Source organism: Arvicola amphibius, chromosome 6, assembly GCF_903992535.2.
Source record: "Arvicola amphibius chromosome 6, mArvAmp1.2, whole genome shotgun sequence".
Lineage (NCBI taxonomy): Eukaryota > Metazoa > Chordata > Mammalia > Rodentia > Cricetidae > Arvicola > Arvicola amphibius.
Genome location: NC_052052.2, coordinates 27,649,910 through 27,670,543, shown reverse-complemented (window position 1 = coordinate 27,670,543; position 20,634 = coordinate 27,649,910). Strand labels below are relative to the sequence as shown.

The 20,634-nt window shown below is 45.5% G+C and overlaps 1 protein-coding gene across 1 annotated transcript; it reads right to left on the bottom strand.

Moving 5' to 3' along the window:
• Positions 1–4,898: 4,898 nt before the first annotated feature.
• Positions 4,899–19,951, bottom strand: Utp11 (UTP11 small subunit processome component). Its single transcript, XM_038335318.1, has 8 exons — positions 19,779–19,951; positions 11,915–11,976; positions 10,259–10,361; positions 9,710–9,823; positions 8,630–8,723; positions 8,410–8,540; positions 6,137–6,247; positions 4,899–5,161 (listed from the first exon to the last, which is right to left on the bottom strand). Exons 1-8 carry the CDS (start codon positions 19,839–19,841, stop codon positions 5,078–5,080), a joined length of 762 nt encoding a protein of 253 aa, XP_038191246.1. The 5' UTR covers positions 19,842–19,951; the 3' UTR covers positions 4,899–5,077.
• Between the last annotated feature and the right edge of the window lie 683 nt (positions 19,952–20,634).

The following is a 20,634-nucleotide window of genomic DNA, read 5'->3' as shown; positions in this document are numbered from 1 at the left end:
AAACTCGAAACCAACCCCCAACATTTGTCACCTTAGAGAGAAGCCTTTGGGGAGGGGAAAAAGCTGTAAATTAGTCAGACTGGCTCAGGGCAAGGGAGGGAAGCGCCCACCTGCCCCCAGGCACCAGGGTTTCATTAACACTGATGACCTGAGCATGGCCATCAGGTGACAGACAACCAAGACAGGAAAAGGCTTCCTTCCCACCTTCCTTAAACCCCCAAACTCATCAATCCCCTGCCTAGGTTCTTGGTTCTATTCCAGACTACCCTCTACTGTCACCTGGCAGGAAGAGACTGCGTGACCTCCCAGCAGCAGTGTGCTCCTCCGCGTGACAGGAGAGGGCCATCGTCTTTTCTAGGTCCATCACGTGAGACAGAACAGCTGGACAGGGAGAGCCGGTGCAACTGAGACAGGACCTCCCATAATGCCATGACAATGGGCCTGGGAAGAGGAGGAAAGGAGGCAGAAGCAGCCAGAGAGTTGTTTCCTCTGGGCAGTCAGTCTAGGAGCAGATAAGCAGAAGCAAGACCTGCACAGCCTCTTCTGGTCTCCTGAGTCTCAGAAGTAGACTTGGACTTTGAGGGACAACGCTAAGGATCATGTCCAGGCCTGGCATCATCTAGGTCAAAACTCTACCACTATGTGACGCCCTGGCCTCGGACCTAGGAACAGCAACTTTGCCTTCCCTGGTTGCACCGCCGCCCTGGCATCCATAGGCTACAGACCTAGAATGCCAGTGGAAGCCCTGCCAGCAAGGAGGCCCCATGACCTGGCTGGCTAGAGTGCACCCTCTGACCTCGGAAGGCAGCCGCAAAGCCCAAGAAACCTGACAGCTCAGCCTCAGACCGTCTACCCCATTCCTCCACTCATCTCTGGCTTTGGGCCAGGACTCCCACCCAAGGCTCAGTGTGCCCTTCCCAGTGCCCTTTGCATGAGGCTTTGGGAACTGGCAAGCGGAGATGGCTTTAGGAGGAAGAGAGCCCAGAACCACACACCTACTTGCCTCATGGTTTCAAGTCCCGACAGGCCCTGGCCTCACCGGCCTCCACAGGCAGGCAGAACAGTCTGCATGTTGGCTGCTTTCCCTGCAGAAGGACGTGCAACTTTGATTGTTCAGTGACCTGCAGCCAGCAGCATGGGGAGACAGCAAGCCACAAGCCAACCCTCATACCTCCACAAAAGGGAAACCCCCTACAACATCCGGGTGGACCAGCCTCTGGGAAACCTGAGGCCTTGGGAAAGACCCTAATGGTCCCTACGGGATCCTCATTAAAAGCAGGAAAGCCACGATACATTCAGACAAAAAGGAAAGATCTTTTTCATGGAGAGCTCCTCGGTGGCATTAAATTCAATAAACAAATCCATACTCAGCATCTCTGGGGGACAAGGAAGTTCTGGCAGAAGCTACTTCCGTGGGAGATGCAGGCTTGTGCTAAGCAGCCCAGAGAGAGGCAGCAGCTCCACCTGCTGGACTCTCTTTCACCCTACAGTTTCTTCCGTGGAAAATCAGAATTAGATTCTTCTACGCAAAGATAAAACAAGGCCTTGACGCGCTTCCGTTTTATTCGAAAGGACCCTAAGACTTGGCTGTAAATGGACTGAGCTGGCTCAGGGACTGTCCCTGGACAGATCCACGGGTTCCACAGGGTTCAGACGGCTGCTGCTTTGAAGTCTTGACTTATGCCAAGACATGAACCAAACAAGAATACTGAGTCACAGGCAAGTTCTCCACTTCCACAGGCTGCCCACAGCCTCGTGGCAAAGCCAGCGTGGTATACCGTGCCAACAAGCCAAACCATCCTGAGCCTAAGAAGGCGGCTACAAAGAAAACAAACCCTCTCCCTTTCCTAGCAAGTCTGTTTGTGGTTGCACTGAGAGCCCTCTCTGCCACAGCGCTGTGGCCTGGTCTCAGAATCCGTGAGACTGGAGCCGTGATGAGTTAATGACAAGGGACCCCTTATTTCTCCCCAGAATTCTTGGGCCTTCCAGACACCATGGCTCATAACTGTAATTCTGACACTTGCAGTAGTAAGTTGGACAGCAGTCCAGGCTAGCATGAGATCATATCAAAAAATTAAAACAAGGGGCTAGAGAGGTGGCTCAACAGTTAAGAGTTTACTGCTCTTGAAGAGAATCCGGGGGCCCCGGAGACAGCCAACAATGGCGCAGCAGCAAGGATACCCAGTCTTGTTCCTCTAGTTTTGATTACTCAATTGGACTTTGCAGCCCCTCTGGACTGAGCACAAGCCCCTTCAAGCATCTCCACGGGTGTGTTATATGTGTACACCCAGAAGGTGGGTGCATGGATGTGTCCATACCTGTTTATGGGGCCCAAGTTGTTTCTGCCTCATGCCTCGGTTAACAAGAGAGCCCATGCTGCATTGTGTGCTTTTGTGTGGGTGTTCACTTTATGAGACGGTGGGCAGGTACACTCTCAATCCTCCCCCACTCTCCTACCCAGGAATGGTAAGAACAGAGCCAGTGCCTGGTGGCTTACCCCGGAACAGACCATTACTTGGTCTGTCAAATTCCTTTCAGGAACCATCTGAAAACACTACCCGTGCCTTGCTCCAGCCAGGGTTTCCAACAGCGTTCCCTACATCTCTGCATCTGTTAATGAGACCCGAGACTCAGACCGCTGGTACTGAGCTCAGCACCTCTTCACAAAATTGAGTTCAGTCTGAAAAAGCTTCCTTGCTAAAGGCAAAAGCTAGCTTCTGTTCTCTGGGACCTTATTTTCAGGGTTCCCAGATCTGAATCCCACAGTATATATTCTGAGAAACAGGCTTCCATTCTAGGCTTTCTACAGGAACCCAGTAGCTGTGTGTGTGTGTGTGTGTGTGTGTGTGTGTGTGTGTGTATCTGGGCCTGGAGAGATGGCTCAGAGGTCAATAGCACTGGCTACTCTTCCAGAGGCCATAGATTCAATTCCCAGAACCCACATGGTGCTCACAGTCAGGTATAATTTGTTTCAGGGGACCCAACACCCTCTTCTGGTCTCTGCAGGCACCAGGCACGCACGGGGTGCAGACATAAAGGCAGAACCCTCATATACACATTTTCAAAAGGAAAATCTATCAGACCTACACGGCTATTCCTCTCCAGAAAGTGGCATGCGGACAAGACTCCCAGAACAGTTTTCAATTCTCCCACATCTGTAAGCACGCTCAGTCCTGTTCTGACTGGCCATGGCCTACCATCCCTATAAATGGGCAAGGAAGCGAAGGGCGGGACCCAAGGAAGAGAAGAAAATAGCTCCAAATAGCCTGGGGTCGGTATTCTCAGGTGAAGTCATTTTATAGCCTTGGAATCAGCAATTGGCCAGGAGCAGAGGGCAGGAGGAGAGCCAGGCCCAGTAAGTTCTAAAGTGAGCTTTCTGAGCCAGTTCCAAGGATGGCTGTCTCCACATGTAAGTAGGGAGAAATGGACTCTCGGACAACTTATAAAGCCACCCAAATAATAATGAAGATCCCTCTCTCTGCTGTACACATTTAATCCTTAAAACCATTACTTTAGTCAGCTGCTTTGGCATGTCTGTAATTCCAGTCCTAGGGTTAAAAAAGGGAAAAAAAAGGCAGAAAGGACACAAGTTCAAAGTCATCCTTGGCTACACAGCTAATTTTAGGTCAGTCAGGAATCCATGAGATCCCATCTCCAAAAACAAAAGAAATTCTGGTTCCATTGCTGTGCAAACATGCGGGTGTGGTTTCCAGAACCCGTATTTTTGTTGTTTGTTTTTCCGACTCTGTAGCCCTGGCTGCCCTGCAACTCTAGATCAGAGATCCAAATGGACTCTGCCCCCCAAGTACTGGTACTACAGGCATGTGCCACCCTGCCCAGCCCTAGATCCCACAGTTTAAAAGCCCCGTGAAGAAGCTGATATGACGGCCCAGTAGGTAAAAGCTCTGGCCACCAAACCTGATAACAGAGTTAGATTTCTGGGACAACACTGTAGGAGGAGAGAACTAAATCCAGCAAGTTGTCCACAACCACAACAGGTGTGGTGCTCCGCCCCTGAAATCCCAGCAAAAGCAAAGACAGGTGGATCCGGCCAGCCTAGTCTAATCAACGAGCTCCAGGCAAATGAGACACTGTCTCAAAACAAGGTGAACCGATTGTCCCATGGCCTCCACATGCACCAGCACATACTGCATCCACCCAAACACACACAGAAACGACTTTAATTTTTACTTTGGTCTTATATTACTTTTGAAAAATTCTGTAATATAACAAAATTGAACAGAGCAATGATTTAATTAAAAATTAGAATGTAAAATTTGCTAGGAGAATGATAAACAAAAATTTAAACAAAAATTGATATATAACTTTCCCAAATGGGGGACATATACCAGAATGCCCACAGTAGTAGCCCAAGCTCCTATTATGGAATAACTGTTCTTAAATACTGAGATCAGAGGTGTATTCATCTATCTTCTACTTTGCTATATAAAATTATGTAACTTTTTTAAAGATTTATTTATTAATTATGCATACAGTATTCTCAGTATTCTGTCTGCATGTATGCCTGCAAACCAGAAAAGGGCACCAGATCTTATTACAGATGGTTGTGAGCCACCATGTGGTTGCTGGGAATTGAACTCAGGACCTTTGGAAGAGCAAGCAATGCTCTTAACCACTGAGCCATCTCTCCAGCCCCCTAAAATTATGTAACTTTTATAAGGAAAAATAAGTACTATATGTAAGAGAATGAATTCGTAATATAGAAACAAAGCCGGGCAGTGGTGGCACATACCTTTAACCCCAGCACTTGGGAAGCAGGAGGATCTCTGTGAGTTCAAGGCCAGCCTGGTTTACAGAGTGAGTCCCAGGATAGTCCAAAGCTACACAGAGAAAGCCTGTCTCAAAAAAACCAAATAATAATAACACAGAAACAATGATATTGGGGAAGGGGCTTTAATGTTCTCATAGATATCAAATAACAGGAATAACAGGCTAACAATAAATCATGATTACAAAAAAGAAAGTCAAGGCATCTGAACTAATGAAATCTGAAATTATTGCAAAAGGAGAAAAAAGTTCTTTTCAATGCAGAATGATGAGGCTTATTTTTAACGTATCAACGTTTTCGGCGAGTCTGGAATCTGTAAATAGCCGGGGAGTTCACTGTTTCTTTCTTCACCTTCACCTTCTTAGTTTTATCCTGTAAGGATAAAAGGTGCCAGTAAACATAAATACGGTCTCCTGAAGCAGCACAGTCAGTAGGCTAGCTAAGGGCAAGTACCACAGAGCCCTCCTCCAAGTTCAGAAGAGCCGGGGCCACCCGCTGCAGGAGCCACTTAACTCCTGGAGCACACAGAATGCTACCAGTTGTCGACAGTCTTTGGGAAAACTGAGGCGAGAGCAGCTCGAGTAATTATTTTGTTTAAATTATAAATTTAATTCTCTCTCAGAACCCTAGCTGAGAAAGGCCAACCTAAATGATCTGCAAGGCTGAAGAATCTGACATTTAGAGGAATGATAATACGAAAGAGCTTCTTAAATTCCTTGGCTCTGCTACTTCACTGCACAATGCTGTCTATTTTTAAACACCCGTGAGTGGCATGCACTGTTTGTTAACCTGTTTAAATGTTACGGGAGCTGCTCATAAGCTGTAGAGTCCACACGCTACCTGATCCCACCCTCTGCTGCTCAGGGCACTGACTAACAACTCTTATTACCTTCTTAATCAAGGAACCTTTCTACAGTATCAAAGCAATAGACACTGGCTCAGACCACTGCCCCGAAGGAGCAGACATTTCACTGCTGTTGATTTACACACAGCCGAGATCCATTCTCAGTTAAGACGGAAGGAAGGAAGGAAGGAAGGAAGGAAGGAAGGAAGGAAGGAAGGAAGGGAGGGAGGGAGAAAGGAAGGAAGGGAGGGAGGGAGAAAGGAAGGAAGGGAGGGAGGGAGGAAGGAAGGGAGGGATGAAGGAAGGAAGGAAGGGAGGGAGGGAGAAAGGAAGGAAGGGAGGGAGGGAGGGAGGGAGGAAGGCAGGGAGGGATGAAGGAAGGAAGGAAGGGAGGGAGGGAGGAAGGAAAGGAGGGAGGAAGGAAGGGAGGGAGGGGGGAGGGAAGAAGGAAGGAAGGGAGGGAGGGAGGGAGGAAGAGAAGGCTCAAGGCTATCTCTCCTCACCATAAGATCTTTGCGGGTTTGAATTTTCTGTGCAACCACGAACAGCTTCTTCTCCCGGTCAATTCGCTGTGTCAAGCAATCATACTGCCTTTGTCTTTCTTTAGCTATTCTCTACAGAATAAACATACATTTAAATAAAACAATTAACAAGACAAAGGAGTTCTTGAGTCCAACTACAGCAGTGGTTTCACCAGTCCCCTTTTTATTCCAGACTCAACTCAAGATGCCCACCATTAAGATGCCTACTTTAAAGCCAGCACACACTACAAGTGAGAGTACGTGTGGAAACTACCCTGTCAAAACCTGCCACTTAGCAAATGCAGAACGAGACCCAGAGGAAAAAAGTAACTGGCCCAAGGGTAGTCAGGGCTGTCCTGAGGAGCCCCCACCTCCAAGAGTGTTCCCAGAGGTCCACTAAGTGGTCTCAGTTACTGGAGCTGAGGGCAGCAGCCGCCCAGGACAGGAAGCCTGCAGAAGTGAACAGAGCAACAGAGGGGCCAGCGATGGGCGTGTGCTGGGGCCGGAGCCTCGCTATCTCAGTCTCAGAGCAAAGGAGAATTTTCAACACTGAGACTTGAAAAGACGACTCACCAGCTAATGACGCCTCAGGACTACTGCAGTCCTTACATTTCTGAGACTTGAAGCATCTGAGACACTAATAACTTTGGCTTCTTCTTTGAGATAGCACACAGACTGAGTCTCACTCATCCCTAATGCTTGGAACAGAGTGTTTGGATTTCATATTTTGGGATGTTTGGAATATTTGCATGTACATGAGAGAGTTTAGGGATGAAGCCCAAGTCTAAATAAGTGATTCATTATTTTTCATATATTCCTTATATACACAGCCTGAAGATAATTTTACACAGTATTTTTAGCATGCTTGCATTTTGACTGTGGCCTATCATATAAAATCAGGTGTGCAATTTCCCACTTGTAGTATCATATCAGCACTCAAAACTTTGCAAAAATTTTAAAGGATTTCAGATTTTACTGTTTTGAACTATCTGTATGTACATATATGCAGACACCTGTACATACATATATGTACACACTTTCAGTGTGAGGAGGATGGATGGTCACAGACTTCAAGCCATTCACAGATTTTGTTTATCACTTCCAAGTTGCAGACTTGCAATATACTCATGGGCAGCAGCCTCTTGATAAAAATAATTATGCTTTAAACAAGCAATGAAATGGAACAACACTGGGCAGAACCGACGGCAGACCCGAGCCCTCTTGTGTTGTAGCTGCTCTGATGGCAGACCTTCCTTTAGGGGCTGACACTGCCCTCGGAGAAGACTACAATACAATACTACCCGAGAAGTGTCAGCGACCCGGCTGACTGAAAACACAACTAACCAACAAACAAGGTCATCACAAGAACCCCTCGGCCAGCTTCTCGGCTGGCAGTGTTGTGAACGTGAAGGGGCCTAGCGCTGGGCCTCAGACCAACAACTCGCCAGCTCGAGCAGAGTCTCACAGCAGTGGTTTCAGACAGCTTTTGTTTTCACTTTATTGCACAGACTGTCAAATTTATGGGATTACCCAATATAGTCAAACTAATTAGGGGTATTTATATTACTAAAGCAAGTTTAGCTGCCTCTGAGCTAGAGGAAACTGCTGTGAAATTAAACATTGGAAGCAAAACTGATGCGGTGTAAATGATTCAAATCAAAACAGAACAGCTGTCTGCTTGAAACACATTGACAGCATTTTTTTTTTTTTAAATGAATCAGTCAGAAGTGAGAGTTCAACTCCAGAAGGCTCTGAGAAAAAGCCTGTCATCTCCACAGCCCAGTCATGTGATGGAAAGCGCCATAAGGAAAAGTCAATACAAAAATCTTGGTTACAAACGAGTAATATGAAAACATTTTAATATGCGTGTTCACTGAAAAAGGTTCTAGATCAAAGCACTACACACCACATCCTAATCTTCAATGTTCCCTCCCTGCTCTGTATTTTCTAAGCATCAGCGAAGGATGCACACGCTAAAAACACGAAGGACCAGATCAGAGTTGGGATTCAAACCCAAAATCTAAGCTCCTGACTACTATGGAACACATCCTCCAAAATAAACAAAAAAATCCACTTCTACCCCATCACCAAATAATCTTTCTACTTTATCTAGACAGTTTTTGAAGTTTTCCATGAATAATTATAAAAAATACAGTGGCAAAAGAAAAAAAAAAAACCCACAGACCAAAACAAACAAACAAAAACAAACTCCCAAACTCCCCAACTCCCACCTGAGTGCAAAAGAGATGATATACCTTGAGCCGAGTCTGAGGGGTAAGGCCTTTCACTTTCTCCTTCTGCAAGGTCTCTATCCTGGGTCTATTGAAGACCCTGTCTACCAGTTCTGGGGCCGTTTGCAAGTGAGTTGCAATATCAAACCGTTCAACTGAAATTCAACACAATCTTTAAGGCACAGGTTGTCGCTAACACCATACAGCACACAGTGACATGCCAGACACCTTCAACATTTTATACCTTCCTTTTTGGTGTCAAAAAAGAACACGTGCTTGTTCTGTTGCTTCCCCTGGAAATCCAGCAGGTGGAGCTCTGATTTCAGTCTCTCGATTTTCTAGAGTAAGGAATATGGTTAAAGTTTTTCCGGAGTCTCAGAAATAAACTTTCAAGAACTTAGACACTTCCCATCACCACTGTCAGGCAGCAAAGAATTCATTTCATTCTTTTTGATATTTTTAGGTACTGGCTTTCACTGTGGTATCATCACACATGTCTATAATTATACTTTGTACTTTGTTCTCAATGCTTTCATTCTTTTTTTTTTTTTTTTTTTTTTTCTCCAAGACAGGGTTTCTCTGTGTACCCCTGGCTGTCCTGGAATGCACTCTCTAGACCAGGCTGGCCTTGAACTCAAGAGATCCGCCTGCCTCTGCCTCCCAAGTGCTAGGATTAAAGGTGTGTGCTACCACTGCAAGGCAGGTTTTAGTCTTTTAAATGAAAGCACTTGAATTTATTTATCAAGCACTATACAAGACATTCCACAAAACTCAATATTTAAAACATATGACAGAAATAAGCATTTTCAAGCTAACTGGTCCATAACCATGGGGTTAGAAACTGGCAGAGCCAGAATTTAGCCTACATCTCTCATTCTCAAACCTGAACTCTATTCCACCATGCTGATTATACTTCTAAATCATCACAACAAACTCACTGTAGGCTATCAGCTGATAACTCGACATTACCTGATTGTTTCCTTTGTTGTTGTTTAAACCAGGGCCTCAATTTTTTTAAAAGATTTATTTATTTAGTATGTATACAAGTATTCTGCCTGCATGTGTCACTGCAGGCCAGAAGAGGGCACCAGATCTCATTACAGATGGTTGTGAGCTACCATGTGGGTGCTGGGAATTGAACTCAAGAAGTCTGGAAGAGCAGCCAGTGCTCTTAACTTCTGAGCCATCTCTCTAGGCCTGGGCCGTAATTCTTAGAGCTGCTACCTCCCAGGTGCTGGGACTAGAGGTAAATACAACCACAATCTTCTGTGTCCTTTCTTAATTAACCAACAAAAATCCATCAGAACAAAGACGTGAAGGTCACCTTGGCTTCTGCGACCCTTTTCATCTCTATATATTTGATGTCCTGAGTTCTCATCAGCTTTAGCTGCTCCGGTGTCACTTCTTCCTTGGTCTTCTTGATGACGTGAACTCCGTCCTAAAATTGAAGTTCAACAGATACAGTATATAGCAGAGTACTATCATTAGTAAGCTGCTTGCATAATCCATGTATAAAGCAAAGACAAGCATGCACACTAAGAACTCCAGCCACTGACACCCACCTTGAGCAGACACGCCTCCATTCACTTGCCCTTCAAACAAGAGGCTGGGTGTACCTCAGGGGTACAGCACTTTGTCTAGCATGCAGAGGTACTGGGCTCCATTTATAATAACAAAATCAAAAGAAATAGAGGAGGGAAAAAAAACCAAGATGGTGCAAAGGTAGGAGCATGCTGACCAAGAAAAGAACAGTCTGCCTTGGCCCTCTCACTATGAACACCTGGACCAAGTGGAGAAGAGTCACAAGGACGCTTCCTCGTGCTGCCTCATTCCCCATTATTTCCCAACACTTAGGGCTCTGTTCTACACCTACCTGGAGCTTATCCCGAGTCATTTTATAGTAGAATTCATCTGGATTCTTTTCCAGAGCCTTCTTCCGGAGAGCTCTGAGGAAGTCTTGCTTTTTATGATAGTCACTGAAAAAACAAGTCAGAAGAGTTTCACTGCAGAAGAAAAACTATCCACACAGATGAACTACATGCATTTAAAAGTTCATAACCTGGTTGGGGGTGGGGGGGATCTGGACAGATGGCTCAGTGGCTAAGAGCACTGCTGCTCTACCAGAGGACCCAGGGTCAGTTCTCAGCACCCTCATGGCAGCTAACAACTGTCTCTAATGCCAATATCTGACACCCTCACATAGGCCTACATGCAGGCAAAATACAAATGAAATAAAAGTAAATATATTTTAAAAAATGAAATAAAGGTAAATAAATTTAAAAAATTCATAACCTGGAGGCACATCTGCTACATCAACACTTAGGAGGCTGAAGCAGAAGAATCACAAATTTGAAATCAATTTGACTTAAAGTGAGAGCTTGTCTTAAAAAAAAAAAAATCCCTCAAAGCAAACAAACCAATGAAAATCACACACACACACAAAATATATTAAAGAAACCCAAAGCAGGGCTGGAGAGATGGCTCAGTGGTTAAGAGCATTGCCTGCTCTTCCAAAGGTCCTGAGTTCAATTCCCAACAGCCACATGGTGGCTCACAACCACCTGTAATGAGATCTGGCGTCCTCTTCTGGCCTGCAGGCATACATGCCAGCAGAACACACACACACACAAAAAAAAAAAAAAAAAAAAAAAAGAAGGGAAGGAAGGAAGAAAGGAAGGAAGAAAACAACTGACCGCTTTTCCAGAGGTCCCAGGTCCAATTCCCAAAACAGACATGGCAGCTAATAAGTGTCTATAACTCCAGTTCCAAGAGGATCTGATGCCCTTTTCTGGTCTCCACAGGCACATATCAGGTGGCAGAGAGAGGGGGATCTCTGTAAATTTGAGGTCACCCTGGTCTACAGAGTGAGTTTCAGGCCAGCCAGGAATATATAGTGAGACCTTATCTCCAAAAATAAAATAAAATAAAATAAATTTTTAAAAAATTAAAATCTGGGACCTACAGAAATCCATTTAATAATCACCACCCATCACACCAGGAGTATAAGAACCTCAGCTGACTTGTATGCTAATAAGCAATTACAAGCATTTTGCAAATGAAGTGCTAAAGAAAAGAATGGACATAATTGTTTTATAAAATGTTTTCATAGTTCATCATCACCCACTCTCAGGCTCATGAATCCGTCTTTCACATCTCATTCCACACCACAAATAATGATGTAAGAGACTCAGCAAGTGGAATTTTTAGACTGTATCTTTCACTTCAAGAAAAGGAAGCAAAAGATTCAGCATTTAGTTCAAACACCAAGGCGGAGGCAAAGCAGCGCCACTATGAGAAAACCACCTGGACAGGCCTAATGAAAAAAAAAAAAAATGACGGGGGCTCTGTCTGAGCAAAGAGAAGGCTGGGGGGGGGGTCACAGGAAAATACCTAACAGGCTGCCAGAGCTTTGGCTATACTATCAACAACAGGAAATGACTTCCCCGGTAGATACACGAACACTTTAGCAGTAGTATGGCAATGCTGTAAGCTTTTTTGGCAGCACCTCTACCAGAAATACTGGACTCACTTTGCACGAAGTTTGTAATCTTTCTTCTTCTCCAGCAAACCCAGTCGTTTTCGAAAGCCAGGCTAGAAGACAAAAGGAAAAGGACGCACTTAATTCTCTTGGCAAACACAAGCTCAAAGCAACATGACACCTGACAGGAACAGGACTCTGTAGTACTCAGTAAATGTGTCCTTGGAGCCAGCCCATTACCCTGTTCCTCCCTCCTCCCTTACTAGGCCCTGCCCAGGGATGAGACGCTCGTCCAGGAGCCAGACAGGTCACAAGCACCGGCATAGTAGGTTTCTTGGCCTATTAAGGACAGAGAGAGGCAACAATGACTCGGCACTAAGCAAGCAGTTGCCAGCTGTACTAAAATTACTACCAGGTTAATCCAAGGGCTTATAAAATACTATGAAGGGAAAGCACAGCAACAGGAGGCAACTGTGCTTAAGGGCGCTAAATTTAGAGTTTTCGGACTCAGGTTCAATCCAAGCTTTACCTCTTAACAATCTGTGACCTTGGGCAAATAAATCACTTAACTTCTCTGAGCTGTCATTTCCTAACTATAAAATAGGAACAGTAAGGCTGGGTAAATGATACTTGCCTGCAATCCTGACACTTGGAAGTCTGAGGCAGGAGGATTGCAAAGGCTACATAGTAAGACCAGAAACAAAACAAAACAGAGAGCAGCAGAGGCAAAACCAAGTAAAATGGGAAAGTATTCTCTCTGACATTCACTTCTACAATGTGCAGGGTTCCATGACTCTTGTCTTTTTTCGGGATGTGGAGGGCTTCGAGACAGGGTTTCTCTGTAGGTTTGGAGCCTGTCCTAGAACTAGCTCTTGTAGACCAGGCTGGCCTCGAACTCACAGAGATCCGCCTACCTCTGCCTCCCGAGTGCTCAGATTAAAGGCGTGCACCACCACAGCCTGGCACGACTGTCTTCTTTATAGCCTTCTACCATTACTGAGTGCTTAATGTCAGGTTAAACTGGTACATGTTTATAATACCAGAACTTGAAAAATAGGATCCTGTGTAAATTATGTGTGTCTATGTTAGATGCTTTTTTGACTTTTTGCTATGGAGGAGAGCTTAATTCTTTGGCCTACTTAACTTCTGATCCTCCTGCCTCCACCTGCAGAGTGCTGAAATTAGAAGTGTATGCCACCATGCCAGGCTTTTATTAGGTGCTGAGGATCAAAACTCAGAACCTCTACCTACTGAGTTACACCCCTGAACTCTACCTACATCATCTTAACAGCTCACAATTATGTACCGACTCTGTCCCAAAGCAATGTGCTATGCTTGTTACATACTCCTATTTCATCTTTATGACCATTACAAAAAAGTAAAGCATATTCCAGAAGGGGAATGACATTTAGAGAATGTATTCAAGAATGTAGAACCAAGGCTGGGGATGTACCTCAGCTGATGGATTGTTTGCCTAGCATACAAAAATCTCTAGGTTCAATCTACAGAGCCACATAAACCTGGCATTATGGCACACAACTGTAATCCTTGTGCAAAGAAAGTAGGCAGGCTGATCAGAAGTCCAAGGTCATCCCTAGCTACATATACAGGTGCTATTTACTCTCTAGGAATGCAGAGCCCCTACCTTCTACAGCCAATCTATGCTATTTCAGAGCCCACTATACTCTTTCTGCTCTGAAGAATGTTTGTTTGGCTTTGGGTTTGGAATCAGGTTATCATACAGCTCTGGTTGACTTCAAACTCATGACCTCCTGCCTCAGCCTCCCAAAAGCTATGATGATGAGGATGTTCCCCCCATATCCAGCTTTGTGCTTGACTCCACCCCCACCCCACCCCACGTTTGCCTTTTTTGAGATAGGGGTCCCATTCCATAGCCCAGGTTGGCCTGGAACCCACTATGTTACTTCAGGCAGGGCTTGTGAGCCTCCTGGCCTCAGCCTGTCGAGGGCCAGGATAATAGATCTGCACCACTATCCCAGTCCTCTGAACAACCTTGACTTCCGGGCTGCATATATAAGTCTCTGCTGAACCTGGGATAATAACTTGGACGGTAATCTTACAGCCACCTTTGTCATCTCTTAATCTTTCAAGGGACAAAATAACCCAATGAGGAAAGTAACAAGGATGGCAAGACGAGTCAGAAGGGAGATGTCTGCCACCTCACCTAAGTTTGATCCCTGAGGGCCCACACATGGAAGGAGAGAACTGACCTCTCTCACACTATCCTCTGACCTCCATAACAACTACCCGGCATGACTGCCCAACACTCATACACCCATACCCATACAAACCATTAGTAAGTGTAATTTTTTTTTTTTTTTTTTTTTGGTTTTTCGAGACAGGGTTTCCCTGTAGTTTCTAGAGCCTGTCCTGGTACTAGCTCTTGTAGACCAGGCTGACCTCGAACTCAGAGATCCGCCTGCCTCTGCCTCCCAAGTGCTGGGATTAAAGGCGTGCGCCACCACCACCCGGCAGTAACTGTAATTTTAAAAAAAAAAATTAACCTGTGTGGTGGCACAAGCCCTCCGAGCACTCAGCAGACAAGGGGCAGCAGGGTCTCTGAGTTCAAGGCCAGCCTGGACTACACAGAGTTCTAGGCCAGCCAAGGCTGTGAAACACTGTCTCAAAACAGAATTTCCTAATTTTTTTGTAATTATTGTCATGCGCAGTGGTGACACACACATTTAATCCCGCATTTGGGAGGCAGAGGCAGGCAGTTCTCTGCATTTGAAGCCAGAGTGGTCTATAGAGCCAGCTACACAGAGAAACCCTGACTGAACAGAAAAAGAAACAGAGATGCTTATTCAAAAATGGGCCTGGAGAGATGGCTCAGTGGCTAAGGGCACTGGCTGTTCTTCCAAGGACCTAGGCTCAATTACCAGCACCCACATGGCAGCTCACAACTGTCAGCGACTCCAGTTACATTTGTTTTATGTGTAAGAGTGTTTTGCCTGCACATACATATGTGCACCACATGCAAGCCTGGTGCCCTCAGAGGTCAGATAAAAGCATCAAGTCCCCTGAAACTGAAATTATAGATGGCTGTAAGCTACCATGTGAGTGCTGGAAAGCAAACCTAGGTCCTCTGCAAGAGCGATAAGTGTTCTTAACCATTGAGTCATCTTCCAGCACCCATGATAGCTTTTGTTTTTAATACTGCAAAGGGAGATTGGCAGGGAACAGCAGTGAAGTAGAGCTCTTGAAATCATGTGTGAATGTACATGTGCGTTACAGAGGAAGCCAGACACTACACCTCCTCCACGTGAATCATCGAGAGCTTCCACTGCATCATACAGGCCCAGTACAAAGGAAAGCACAAGGAACCCAAATTCACAAGTGATTCAGGCATTGCCTTGAAATCCCTTTCTTCTATATTAATCCAAGTCAACTATTTGCGAGTGTGACTTTAGATGTGAAATTTAATCTCTTTAAGCATCAGGCTCTTAATTTGTAAGACGAAAGAGCATCTAGCTCCTAAAGACACTGTGGGATTAGGAGACACTCCTTTTACAGCATGCACAGCTATTCCTAAAATGCTCAAAATGACCATTTTAGGCAGGATGTACTGTAATCCCAACATCAACAAGGCTAAGGCAGAAGGATCACAAATTGAATTTGAGGTAAGTCTAGGCTAATTAGGGAGCTCTTATCTCAAAAACAAAAAAAAAAACAAAAAAAAAAACAAACAAAACACATACACACATTCAGTAGCTTTGCTTTCAAAAGCAAACTGACCTATGAGTTCAAAACATTCCAACACAATGTTCTATACCTCTACCAGTTCCACACATGTTGCACACTTGGCACTTTAAATTTTGTTGTTGTTGTTTTTGCTTTTCAAGACAGGGTTTCTCTGTGAGGCTTTGAAGCCTGTCCTAGAACTCACTCTGTAGACCAGGCTGACCTTGAACCCACAGAGATCCACCTGTCTCTGCCTCACAAATTCTGGAATTAAAGGTATGAGCCGTCACTGACCAGCTGTGTATGACTGTTTTTCTTTCATATATGTTGTGCACCACTACTGTGCCTGGTGCCCAAGGAGGCCAAAAGAGAGCCTCAAACACCTGGAACTGGAGTTACAGATGTATGTGAGCTGACATATCATGCTAGGAACTGAACCTGAGTCCTCTCAAACAGCAACAAGTACTCTTAACCACTGAGCCAGCTCTCCGGACCCACATCTGGTATTTTTAATGTGCCACGTCTTATAAAGTTACCTCTATATTTTTTTTTAAGTTTTATTTCTTTTCTTTCCCAAGATTTATTTTTATGTGCACTAGTGTTTTGCTGGCATGTATGTTTCTACGAGGGTGCCAGATTCCCTGGAACTGGAGTTACAGACAGTTGTAAGCTGCCATGTAGATGCTAGAAATTGAACCCGGGTCCTCTAGAAGAGCAGCCAGTGCTCTTAAAGGATGACCCCTCTCCCCAGCTCCACCTCTGTATTCTTTTTTTTTTTTTTTTGGTTTTTCGAGACAGGGTTTCCCTGTAGTTTCTAGAGCCTGTCCTAGAACTAGCTCTTGTAGACCAGGCTAGCCTCGAACTCAGAGATCCACCTGCCTCTGCCTCCCAAGTGCTGGGATTAAAGGCGTGCGCCACAACCCGGCTTCCACCTCTGTATTCTTTTTTTTAAAGATTTATTTATTTAGTATACAACATTCTGCCTCGATGTATGCCCGCACGCCAGAGGAGGGTACCAGATCTCAGTACAGATGGTTGTGAGCCACCATGTGGTTGCTGGAAATTGAACTCAGGACCTCTGGAAGAGAATCCAGTGCTCTTAACCTCTGAGCCATCTCTCCAGCCCCCCCCCCTCTGTATTCTTTTTTTTTTTGTTTTTTTTTTTTTTGTTTGTTTTTTTTTTTTTTGTTTGTTTTTTTTTGTTTTTCGAGACAGGGTTTCTCTGCAGCTTTTTTAGAGCCTGGCCTGGAACTAGCTCTTGTAGACCAGGCTGGCCTCGAACTCACAGAGATCCGCCTGCCTCTGCTTCCCAAGTGCTGGGATTAAAGGCGTGCGCCACCACCGCCCGGCTCCCACCTCTGTATTCTTAAACACGTGATGTGATTTCCGCCTTTGCCATATGACAGCTCTAGCTGTCCCTCTCAGGGTAAATACTTGACCCATCTGAGCCTCATTTTCTCAAGGAAATGTGAGGAAATAATAACCTGCTCCCCAACAACTACTCTGAGTGGAACGGCTAAGAGTCATGTGTTTACACTTCACCAAGTTCGGGCCACTACCAGTTTTCGATAGGTCTGTATACAGTCTCGCAAACAAAATGTTAAAATACACTACCCGCGGGTAAAGGCATTTGCTGCCAAGTCTAAGGACTTCAGTTTAAATATGGAGGCAACTCCCACAAGTTGTCCTCTGACCACCACCACAAAGCTGTGGCCCCAATACACACACAGTTAAATAAAATACATGTAAGATAAACTTTTCAATACATGTATGATACTGCTTCCACTAGGCATACACTAAAATAAATGCTATTAAGCAGAAAGAATGTGTGCTTAAGAAGACTCAGAACACAGGGCAGTGGTGGCGCACACTTTTAATCCCAGCACTGGGGAGGCAAACGCAGGTGGATCTCTGTGAGTCTACAGAGCGAGTTCCAGGACAGGCAAGCTATACAGAGAAACCCTGTCTTGGAAAAAAAAGACTCAGAACTATCCCTTCTCATCCTTTTGGCTGAGATCAACTACAAAAGAACTTTTGGGCTGGAGAGATGGCTCAGCGGTTAAGAGCAGTGACTGCTCTCCCAGAGGTCCTGAGTTCAATTCCTAGCAACTGCATGGTGGCTCACAACCAACTGTATTGAGATCTGGTGCCCTCTTCTGGCCTGCAGGCATATATGCAGACAGAACACTATATACACAATAAATAAATATTTAAAAAATAAAATAAAATCAATCTTTAAAGAAAAGGACTTTTAAACTATTCAACAGCATCAGTCAGTAGCACAGTTTCCGAGGTAATATCCTTTCCCTTTCTTCAGCCTCTGTACCACTGGTATCTCCAAAGGCCTTGTGGGTTGTTTATATGGGGGTTCTGTTTGTTGTTATTGTGGTTTAACTTTGTGTGTATACATGATATCTGTGTATCTGGGTATACATGCCACTCCTTAAGAGTCCATTCTCCAAAGAGAGGCCAAGCAGTTGAAAGAGTGAGCCTTAGTAAATGGGAGGGTTTGGAGGGCAGAAAGGGAAGGGGAATGTTGTGATTAAGCTATATTCTCAAAATAAAGAGTTGAGAACAGTCCACTCTTTCCCTCCACCTTTCTGAGAGCTCTGAGGAGCTGACTCAGGTCAGGTGGCTTGTGCAGCTAGCACTGAGCCATTTTGTTTTGTTGAGATACTGTCTCATGTAGCCCAGAGTGTCCTAAAACTTGGTGGATTATCCTAACTTCTTGATCCTCTTACCAAAAAAAGGAAGAAAAGAAGAAGGAGGAGGGGGGGGGGGTGAGGAGGAGGAGGAGGAGGAGGAAGAGGAGGAGGAGAAGAAGAAGAAAAAGAAGAAGAAGAAGAAGAAGAATTTGAGGGCTAAAGAGGTGGTTTAACAGTTAAAAACACATTATTCTCTTCCAGAAGATCCAAGTTCATCTCCCAGCACCCACATCAGGTGTGTTACAAGTACCTGCAACCCCAGCTCCAGGGCAAGCTCCCACAGGCAAATGCAGTCAAGTGCACACACCCATTCACAGACACACATGTACACACATAAGCTAACTTTCTGATTAAAAATAAAGAAAATAAAAGCTGGCAATTGTTGGCACACGCCTTTAATCCCAAACTCAGCAGAGGCAGGTGGATCTCTGTGAGTTCAAGGCCAGCCTGGTCTACAGAGTGAGTTCCAGGACAGTCAGAGTGTTACAGAGAAACCCTGCCTCGAAACACCAAAAATAAACAAATAAATAATAGTTTTTTTTTTAAAAGACGCATAACTGTGTACGTCTATGTGTATGACCCAGTGAGAGCAGAGCCTGTGCAAGCCAGAAGGGAGTGAAGAATTTTCTGGAGTTGGAATTACAGGTACTTGGGAGTCCACGATGTGGGTGCTGGGATTTGAACTCTGATATAGCAGTCAAGTGTTCTTAATGGCTAAGCCCTTTCTCCAGCCGTTAAAGGCTTCTGTGAACTAGTTATGTTATTTCTGAGAATAATAAAGGGATGATGTGAGTCTGGATACATCTTTATTTCTAGCACATATCCCCCACACTGACACATTCTCCTTAGAAACGCCACAATTACTTATTCTAACTAACATCTCGTAGGGGACTCCCTCCCTCCTTTCTTTCTTCCTACCGAGGACTAAATCTTGCTAGGTGCGCAGTTCACCACCGCGCTGTACGTCCAGAATGTTTTAAAATTTTTATTTTGAGACAGGTCTAAGTTGCTCAGGCAGGCCCTGACTTTGTGATCCTTCTGTCTTGACCTCCCGAGTAGTTGCAATTACAGATCTGGGCTCTCAGGTCCCCACAGAGTTTGGAAATGGTCAAGTCACCCTCCAGAAGGGAGAAGGAAAGTACCACGATTTCAGGGTGAGGCACGTGACAGCTCTACAGGAGCCACAAATCCCATGCCAAAAGTTGGGCCCACTTTGGGAACACCTATCCGGTCACAACTCCAGCCCGAGTAGGATGTGGGGCGCCGACTACTGCTGGTCACCGGGGAAGGCGTCTGACACGTCTCGCCTCACTCAATACCCACGGAACCTCCTACCCTAGGGAGTGGCAAACCCCCTAACCAGGTCCCCAGGTCTCCCCGACGAGGCACGCTGGGAGCAGGCCCCGTGTGTCGCGTATTTACGGAAGGCAGATGTGTTAGCTGGGACGCTGGGACAGCGAGGAGGCAGGGGCCACCGGCCGTCGCCCACGGGGCCTGCGCGGGCCTACCTGGCTTCGTTCTCGATGTTCTCGCTGCCGAGACTTAGCTGCCTTGCGAAATGCCGCCGCCATGCCTACTGGGGTCTAGAAAATGCTCAGCAAACTCCACCACCGATACCACACAGCCTGAGCAGGAGTCTCCGCCAAGACTACCGGAAGCAGGCCCAGCCGCTTGAGGCTTGCAGACTATCAGAAGCCGACTTTACCGGAAATACATCCCCGATCGAGCAACCCGGACAGGAAGCTTCTGGGAGATGTAGTTTCCTAGATAGAGTCTCCCGATTCCGCCAGCGGTCCGGAGATTGAGCCTTCTCTCTAGCCGCAACTTGGCATCTGGGAACACGATGTTGGCACTGCCCTCTGGCTGAGCTCGGCTTGCGTGTGCGCATGTGCTATCGCCTCCGTTTTGACTCTGGGTTAAAATCCTAAACAGAGCGGGGCGTGTTGGCTCACACCTTTAATCCCAGCACTCTGGAGGGTTTCTCTGAGTTCAAAACTAGCCTGATCTTATACATAGTGATTGCCAGGCCAGCCAAGGCTACATAGTGAAATGAAACCCCTTCTCAAAAAACAAAACAAAACACAAAAGGGTAATGATGGCACATTCCTTTAATCCCAGCACTCAGGAGGCAGAGGCAGGTGGATCTCTGAGAATTCGAGGCCAGCCTGGTCTACAGAGCTAGAACTCCAGGACAGCCAATGCTACACAAAGAAACCCTGCCTCGAAAAACCAAAACGAGAAAAGACAAGAAACAAACAAAAACTAGAAATAAGGTGAGTTTTACAATGCACTAGAAAGAACACTTAAAACCACCTTTGGCTCTGCCACTGACTACTGGCGGTAGGACTTTGAGCAGGTTCTTTG